Below are 10,168 nucleotides of genomic sequence, written 5' to 3' on the forward strand. Positions count from 1 at the left end.
AACTCCAAAAACATTTCTAAAGGAGAAGATCTCGAGGGCATCTTCTTTTCAGACGCCTAGGAGGATTATTAGGTAGTGAAGGAGAAGCCAGGTTAGAAACGAGTTGGTTTGGGTGATTGGGAAGTTTATTATGGAAGGATTATTACAAATTTAAAAAGTATTTGTACTACACATAATTGTATTACCATCAATCATTAATAAAGCTAAACCTAGATAAAAATACAGTACGATGAAAGCCAGTCTTATATTATTCTTATTTAATACATTTTTGAATTGACTGTTAAGACGATTTTTGATAGATCTGATGCTACAGCCTTTTGGAATAGAAGGTAACATTCCGAAGCATGTTCTATTCATAAAATTCTTTTCATTGTTTGCCATTGTAAATATACAGAAAAATTCAACAAAAATTTTAAAGACAAAAAAAAATTTGATTTGTTTTAATAGAATTTTCAATAAAGTTAATGATAAATAAAAATGTGTTAATTATTTTTAGGAATAAGATGATGATCCACTAATGAATCAATATTTTACTAAATGTTTACCAGTACTAGAACAAAGATTAATTTTAAAACTTGAAAACATTGATATATTTTCTCAAAAACTTCGAAACAGTCAAGCTAATAATTGGATAATTATTTCAAAATTTAATTTCACTGATGAAAATTAGACATCTTTTTAGTTAATGATCATTGCATTTAGGCAATTAAAATTTAATTACAGGTTGATTTATAAAAGAAAACAAAATTGAACATCTCTGACTAATGATGAAAATGATATTGCCATTTAAACTGTGTTCCCTTCACAACTCCAAAAAAAATTACTAATATTTATTATTTTTTATTAATAAAAATTAATAATTCTTGAAATCAGAGAGTTTTATTTAAGTATACTGGAACAAGTATATTTGAGAAGCGATGCATTGATTTTTTTTTAATATTTCTGAAATATTATTAATTTTTTCGGACGAGGTATCACACACCTTAGGCAAAGTAACAGTTTTATTTATCTACATTTGCGTTATTTTTAAAATTTTAGTTTAGTTGTCCATTAAAGGCGATATAAAGGCTATTCTTAAATTAAGTTCTCAATAAATAATACCAAGTAAGGTATCACTTTGTATGGACATTTTTAATAATGGGGGCCTTATCGAATATTATAAATTTTATCTGAATATAATACAAGAGAATATAGAATTTAGTAAAAAAATGAATAGAGATATTTACAATAAGAAGGACCTATCGAGGAAAAAAGAAATTGAAAATAACAGACAAGGACTGCCTGGATAGAAAATTGAAATAAATAAATGCTCTTGCGGCCAATAAAGAAAAACGAAAGGGTACTGCGTGGACGGAAGAGAGGAAGCTAAGACACCTAGAAATGATGATAAGATACTGGAAGAGAAGAAGAGAAAAAGTGAGAAGGAAAAAGTAATGATATTTGCGTGGTCTTGAAAGGCAGTTTCGTAAAAAAATAAATAATAGAAAAATCAAACTAATAAATAAAATGAGTTGTCACCGATATTTATAAATGTAACTATCGATAACAAAAATTAATTAGTAATAACAATAATTTTTAGTAGCTGTATAAACAAAATATTTCTGTACAAAATTATTTTCTGTACACGTGACAAGTAATGTATTCAGAGCACTGATGATTTACTACCCAACCAGTGTAAAATTGTTTGAGGCCACTCCAACGGAAAGAAAATGGTGGGGTGGGGGAATTTTTTTTTTTATTCCGCCAACGAATTAGATAACATGGCTAAATGTTTTGTTAAAAAATAGATGAATAAAGTAACTCCAGGACTCCTGCAAATACATAAATTATGATTATCATTTTGGTTCCGAGGCTTTCCCAAATTGGTCAACAAAAATTTATTTTTGAACTCCTTGATATGAGTATCGGAATAATTTCCACGAAGTTGCAACTAACTGAGGATAATTTATTACAAATTTGTAATATAAAGTAGTGGTTCGTTATAAAGGGCTGATATTAATTTCATAACACCAGTGGGTAAACCGATCAATTAAGTATGGCTACTTTTTAGCCAGTTAGAAATGCTTTCAAACGACTTGGAAGAGCAAGTTTAAGGATTATAAATATCAACCCAGTAAATATTTATATATCATATATAAATAGTATAATTTTATACACAAAAGATTAGATATTTTTTTTCAATATTAGTTAAATAAATTGATATAGAAATTATTATTAACAAAAAAGGTTTTGCTAAAAAAGTACATGAATCAGTCTACTTTTCTCACTTATATTAATTTTTAACCTCATACTTTCTTTTTTTGTAAATTCCTTTTTCTGTATATTATCCATGATGCAATTTATATTGAGTACGTAATTACTTTTCTTTCAAGGTCAATGATTAATCTTCTGAGTATAAAATCTACGGGACTAACCTTTTTTAAAACCGAGGTGTATCCAAAAAATTAATTGTTCGCATAGATAAGCTAAAGTGGTTGATACAATTTATACTATAACATGTCACACTAATACTCAACTTTGAGCTAAATTAACAGGCTCTGCCAATGCTTAAGTAAAAGTAAGAAATTGAATTTGCTAATATTTACACTTGGATATGCCACTACAATATCCTAATTCCTCTCCACATTTGGTCCACATTTAAAATAAAGAGGTGCCGAGGCAAACACTTTTTCGCATGCATTAGTGATTATTAGACAAACTAGGATTTGACCGGCACAATCTCTGAAAATAATGTTCGAACACAAATTTGACTACAGACTGACCGATAAATTAGGGGGCACGGAACCAAATTTGTTCCTTGATGTCTAATACACGCAAACTGTGAATGAAAATTGTTGATTCTGGGAACATTATTTTATAAAACGAATATAATATGCATTTACGGAGCTCTCCAATGACTTTCAGTACAGTATAAACTATTATTATGTATTGCAAATCTGATGACAGAAATTAGTTAAATTAGGACGATTATGGACAATAATTATTGTCGCGTGGAAGGGGTCCAGATCGAAGGTTGAAGAAACACTGCCAGGGACTGTCTCTTGGACTCAGTGGAAGTCATCACCACTATCATCCAGAAGGCAGCAAACTGGAACATCCCCAAGTTTCCTCCTCTTCCTAACCACATCAGGAAGTCCCCAGAGCATATGCATAATAGAAACTGTGCGTTTTACTGAAAATGCTTCACAGAAAGGGTAAACCATTCCTTCCAAACATCTTTAATTCCTTTATATCGCATATCCAACTTCCATGCAGCCTGGAATCAAGTCGTCGTGGTATCGTTCATGAGACCAGGGAAGAAAGCTGATTTGGCTGAATTATGGCCCGATCAGCCCCCTCTCGCACATAAGCAAAGTGTTTGAGTGGCTGGTACACCACCACCTCATGGAGCACTGCAGAGAAGATGTTATTCCATCTGAACAGACTTGGCTCCAGCGAGGTGTTGCCTGCGAAGAACACCAGGCAAAACTCCAAGATCAGATGAAGAGGAATCAAACAATGCCATCATATCCCTGGATTGGAGCAAGGCCTTTGATAGCATGTAACACCGGCTCCTACTCCGTCGACTGGAAGAGTTGAAATTTCTCGCCACACTTTGCTGACTGATCGGAAGCTACCTTACCGGGATATCTTTCGTGGTGAGATTCAGTGAGGACTAGCCCTCACCACCTGGGATCATTACACTCCGTAGACTTCAAGGCGGTATTAATATTCTGAATGTTTATGGATTGATAATTATTTGCACTTATAAATTAAATAATTGGAGTTATATTATAATTTTCTCAAATCAGTCTTACAGCAAACTGTCAGCTTCATCGTCGGAGGTTTTTAGGCAAATAGCAATAACTAATGGCCGTTTCATCACTTTGCAAAGAGTAGCACACTGGCGACACTCAAATGGCACACACCTTGGAGACGGTGGGATGTCTTGCTTGTACCAAGATGTACCTTTAGGGGGTTATAATTATGGAATGACAACATGCGCTTCATGCTTGTAGGTGGTTGGCATAAAGGTCCATTTTTATGCAATAACGACAAGCGCCTTGGTATAAGCGATAATCTTTATGCAATAACAATGAATTTCAATACAGTATAAACGATTACAATGTTTTCAGGAAAAAAAAATAATGAGAAATATCGACATAATAATAACATTGGACATTAAGATAAATGGAACCAATAGAAGATGAGATAATTTTACTATCATACAAATTGCATTATGAGAGAAGATGAATAAATGTTTTAGCTGAACTGTCAGTTTCATCAGTATAGACACAATGAATAGGTTTAACAGCATAGCATCTAAAAGACGTCATTACGAACCATTATGTCGATGGGCTTAACGCTTTCCATACAACAATGTCAACTATTTGCAGGATAACGTGCTATTAGATCGAAACGAGAATTGACGTTGAGACAATCAGACCACACAATTCGTTATACATCAGAGATAAAATGTAAAAATATTTATAGAATGAAAATATCTATTTCGATATTTTATTAAATTAATTACCTCATTAGTCAGAGTTTCGCAATGACCGAAAATGCGTTTCCATGTTAAATCTTCTATAAAATAATTGCGGATGTATATTCTGTGTAATGGATTACTGGCATCGTACTCCTGTACTTTAGGCCCCTTTCTTCAATAATATCTAATCGCCTTTTTTCAACAAAAAAAAAAAAAAATGAGAGAATTCTTATGGTGAATAACATTAAGTCGTAATTACTATGGCAATATATAGGCAATATATATATAAAGTCCTTTCAGTTTTTTTGGGTGAAAGAAAACTAAGTATATTTTGTACAAACTATTTATTTTAATTTCTAATGTAATGTCCATTATTTTCGATTACCTTACCTAATCTCTCAGCAACAGCTGAATAATCCCACGTTCATAGAATGTCTGTGGTTTATTAGCGAAAAAGTGATCAATGGGCTCCCTGACACCCTGTTCGTTTTCAAACCGTCTTCCACTTACGGAATTTTGTAGAGACCGGAATAACTGTAGTCACTAGGAGCAAGGTCCGGTGAATAGGGAGGGTGGGGCAAAACAACCCATCCTAGGTCAAACAATTTATTGGGGGTGACTAACGAAATGTGGGGCCTAGCGTTGTCATGATGGAAGACGACACTTCGATTTGCTAGTTCTGGATTTTCTTCGAATCGATTCGTCCAATTTTGTTAATTGTGAGCAGTATATTGTGGAATCGATCGATACACCTTATGGCAACAGTTCATAAAAAATCACAGCGTTGAAATCCCACCATACAGAAAGCGTCATCTTCTTTGGGTGCAATCCCGCTTTAGATGTGGTTCCAGGTGGTTCGTTGTAGGGTCTCCAAGGTTTTTTTTTCGCACCACATTATCGTAGACAATCCACTTCTCAACCTCCGTTACACGTCTTTTAAGAAATGAATCGTTTTCTTGACGTTTACGCAGTGAATCGCAAATGGAATTGCGTGTTGCCAAGTTGGCTTTGGTGAGAGTGTGGGGGGTCCAAACATCAAGCCTAGAAACGTAGCCGAACTCTCGCAAATGATTTTCTACTCTTTAATGTGATACGTCTAGGACCTCTGCGATGTCTCACACTGATTGGGATGGATTTTGATCGAATATCGCCTTTACATCAATGGTTTCAATTTCTTGTGAGCGACCTTGTCGCGGTGCCTCGTTTATGTCAAAATTCCCTGCTCGAAACTTGGCAAACCAATTTTGGCACGTGCGCTCTGTTAAGGCATTATCCCCATACTTTTTATGTGCCTCTGCAGCTCGCTTCTCTTTTTTGAAGTAATAAAGCAAAATATGCCTATAATGCATGATATTTCCGTCCATCTTCTCAGCTGGATCACAAACTCAATACTGACCTAATCTTAACAAGTGTCAACAGACATAAATGTTTACATATTACAAATAGGATAAACAATCCTCTGTTGGGATTAATTACATCAGAAAAATGTGACAAATAATAAAGAAAACATGAATACAAAAACCGAAAGGACTTACTTGCCAACCCTATAGTTCCAATTAACAAACATTTAAAGAAAATTAGATGAAAATTGAAAAATATAATTCCTAAATATACATTGTTTTTCCCGATTTACAGTAATTATGATTAATTTAAAGAAATCCACGGTTGGTTGTAATCATGTAAAAACAGATGAACAAACGAAATTCAGAAAAGGTTGAGTTGAAACTCAATTTAATTATTATTGAGTTGAGACGCTGCAGTTTTTTTATTGACTTCAGTATTCGAAATTGATTGTCTCCAAAGAACGTTTAATTCGCTTTTATTTTATATTTCGGAGAGGTTAATAAACTTTAAAAATTCGGGTTATTACTATGCGTGTCTTATTATATTTATTTCTGTTTTATTAGCAATTGTTGGCAATTGTTTTGAACTGAAAAGAGTAAAATAAATAGTACCAATAAGTACAAATACCTTCGTAATGAGGCATTGAGCTTTCATAATGTTTCAAATATTGTAATAGTTTTAAATTTGTATTTTTGCTATATTTCATGTTATATTTCAGGTAATAGAGAGTCTAAAGAAAAAAATGAAATATATAAAAACAAAGATTTGTTTGCAATACATTGTTTTCCTAGAAGTTGATGAATCATCTATTTCATAGCTACAAAGAGACAGATCCAACAATGTACCTTTGTTAATATCCTCTGGAAGTTATCTTATTGGATCTTAACCTTATGTAAAGTCCTTAAATATTGTTTACGAGTATTATCTGAATTCAAGCCATAAATATTGTGTTTAACCACTAATTATGATATATTTTGAGAAAAATGTTAATTATATTACTCAATTAGGTTAAATTTAAATGATGAACATAAATATAAATATATATTACAGTTGAAATTAAAACCCTTTATATATGAAAAAATATTAACCAATACCTCCCAAACCCAGAAAGAAGATTATATATGCTAGCGGTTTCCAAAGTGGGTGCCTCAAGGGTTTGCTAGGAGTGCGGTAAGCGAATGCGTCTCCTCAAAATATTACAAAAAATATATAGAAAAAATATTAAAATTAAAATAGCTATTATATAGTGCATTATAATATTTACTTGGCGTTATTTTTTCTTCAAAATACGTTCAACTGGTACTATATATCTTCATATGAAACCGCTCAAAAGATAATTGTGCCGACATTTTAATTTTATTTATCTAGGCATGCCGCAAATTTTTTTTAATAAACCAAGAGTGCCTTGATTTTTTTTTTTATCCCATGAAGGGTGTCATGGCAATTAAAAAACATTTGGGATGCGCTGTTGTGAACTATCAGATTTTTCATGTTTATTACTCAATTTTATTTTAAATGTTAGTGTACAACCACTAATAACAGCAACCTATTGAAAAATAAGCAAACGTTATAAACTCGTACTCTAAGTTACATCCGATTTACATAATTACATAATGTAAATCGAATACTGGAGCGGAAACACTACATATAATTTTTGTACCCCAATTTCAACTCTAGAAATTCATGATCTACGCTTAGAAATACTTAGAATTTCAAGAGAGATTTATTTGTTTTTATGAGCTTTTTTTTCTCATTTATTTATTTTTATTCTTATTTTAGTATTAATGTGATCATTAATCACTTTACCTATTGCCCACAATTGTGTGGCAGATTGTAATATCTGTAAGGCGGTAACATTGGTGAAAATTATGGGAAACGTCCCTATAAATTTTATTCGGTGTTTTTACGCAAAATTTAAGTATAAATTGCCGTTTCCAATTCACTTGCTTTTTGTTTTTTGAAACAAGAAAGAAAGAAAGTTTTTGAAACAAAAGATAACACTAAGTTTCGAGGCATAAATATTTATTATTACTTGTTTCCGAAATGATCCAATATTTAGCGAACAGCCTAGTCCCGGTAAACTACAACCTTTGCAATTTCTGATATATTTATTTTATCGGTATCTATGAAGGTCAGTTTGCATTCATTAACCAAAAAACACTAAATTTCAAATAGTAACACTCCATTATTATTTTCGTAACCGAGAAAAATTTCCTCACCCATTTACATCAAAGGACAAACATAAGTAATGTGCACACAAACATATATTCATCCGTAATTCGTTAATAGGTACAAATTATTATTGTAAATAAAATGTATTTAACTACAGTGTAGATAGATATTAACTATTTTAAAAAAGGAATAAAAGATTTATCATTTGCTCTGATGATTAGGCTTTCGAACTTTTTTTAGGTGCTCCACTAAACCATGATCTTCCTCTCGTATCCAAACCTTACAATACAAAACCTTTGTAAAATCCTCAATGCTCTTTTGTCCCAAAAAAGTATCCACATCGACCTCCATATTCCATATGTTGCTGACTTGGCCAGAACCACATATTAATCCTTCCAAGATAAACTCAATTACCCGAACCCACTCGTTTCTAATCTTGCTTCATCATTACCTGATAACCTTCTAGAAGTCTGAAAAAATATGGCTTCGAAACCTTCTTCTCTATAAATGATACTGGCTTTCTACCAATGGATAGATTCTCCACAAGGATATCAATCTGTTGTAATTGAACGCACAATAGATTTACTAGATTTTTTTAAATTGATATAACTGTAAATTTCCATAAATAAATTATTGACAACTTAATTTTTATATTTTAACATAATGGTGAAGAAGGGGAGCAATAAAAAAAGGTAGAGCTTTATTGTTAAATTGATTATAACTTTTATATTTAAATTTATAAATAATTAGATTAATTTTTTTTTTTTTATAAATCATAGAATTTTATTGTTCTGAAACTGTACGCAACAAGTCGATTTCGTCTCCCTCCCCCCCACCGACACATCGATAGTAAAACCATCCCCTAGGGAGACCGCGATTATTTTCCAGACGCGCGCGCAACTCCCCTCCTATCATCACGTCTCTATTTATCAACATCCATTGCCAGTCTTGTGTTGGGTGTTGTGTCAAGACTGTCGGATGGCACTAATATTTCGTCATGGTTGCAGGTAAGGATGGTGGACAGAAACTACCTGACGGTATGACCACCGCCTTGCTCAATGGCGTCGTAAAAAATGGTAAGTGGTAATTTAAATTATTATATATATTTTTTTAAATAAATTTACTTTCCTAAAAAATAATATTAATTTATATTGATATCTATATATATTTTGTTAATGAAAAAATATACAAATACCAGCCTAGTGCATGGGCAATAATTAATTAAGTATAATAAGCCAAAAAAAAAATTAAATAAAACAATACCTTGGAATGCATTGCAGAAGATGACTTAAAAAGATTATGTGTTAGGATTCAGAAAAATACAAAACAATACATCGGAGTTATGGAAAAAGAATGTGTGTATACGCGTACATAATTTAAAACAAAATATTCTAAACGATAAGAGGGACAGATAGGGGGGAGGGGCTCAGGAGGTCATGCCCGGGTTTCAAAATATAAAGGGTAGCAAATTTCGAATGAAATAGTATTATTAGATTAAGTAAGGAATATTTGTTTCTGCTTTTTTGTTTTGACATTAAATCGATCAATAAAATATGTTAATTTATTTCGAAATATATTATCTAAAATATTTTTATAAAACTCGAATTTAATCGAGGAGGGGGAAAGTGGAAACATTTATGTTTCAAACGGGGGAGGTAGTTAACTTTAAAATATTAGTTAAATCTAGAAATATTTAAAAAGTTGCTAAAATTAGAAAACGGCGTGAAATTAATAATAAATAAATAAATAAAGATTTTAACAAGTAAGTTGTTTAATGCTCTTTGTAACCCAATGTTGTTCAGGAAATAATTTGAACGGCCCCATCTATAATCTGGAGGGCCCCCAAATCCCTAAGTTCTCGTGTCCTCAACTAAGTTAAAGACAGTCCTAAAATCAGGGACTTCTCCCTGGGATGGGTCAGGTAATCCCTTTTCACTCCAATAATTTAAAACCCAAAATTTTGGAAAATTTGAAATTTGAGAATGAAATTCAAGTAGTAAAAATTGTGTTTAAACATATTATTATTTTTGTAATTTAATATCACAATTCATAAGATTGCGGAAAAACTTTATTTACTATGTACGGGATAGTTGACTGTAATGAAATGTGGTAGGGGTCAAAATTATACAAAGAAAGTGCAAAAATATTAAATGAGTGCCGACGTTTCAGGCCTCATTCTTCAGT

At 32.1% G+C, this 10,168-nt stretch overlaps 1 protein-coding gene across 6 annotated transcripts in view; it reads left to right on the top strand.

Moving 5' to 3' along the window:
- Nucleotides 1-10,168, top strand: part of LOC106692791 (uncharacterized) — a 102,922-nt gene that overhangs the window by 57,688 nt on the left and 35,066 nt on the right. For all 6 annotated transcript variants that reach the window (XM_014438962.2, XM_067045817.1, XM_014438966.3 and 3 more), the window contains exon 2: nt 8,992-9,060. In XM_014438962.2, the coding sequence (XP_014294448.1) occupies nt 8,992-9,060 (69 nt within the window). The remainder of the gene's footprint in view (nt 1-8,991; nt 9,061-10,168) is intronic.

Source organism: Halyomorpha halys, unplaced genomic scaffold (assembly GCF_000696795.3).
Source record: "Halyomorpha halys isolate HHAL.00 unplaced genomic scaffold, Hhal_1.1 Scaffold71.1, whole genome shotgun sequence".
In the NCBI taxonomy this organism is placed as follows: Eukaryota; Metazoa; Arthropoda; class Insecta; order Hemiptera; family Pentatomidae; genus Halyomorpha; species Halyomorpha halys.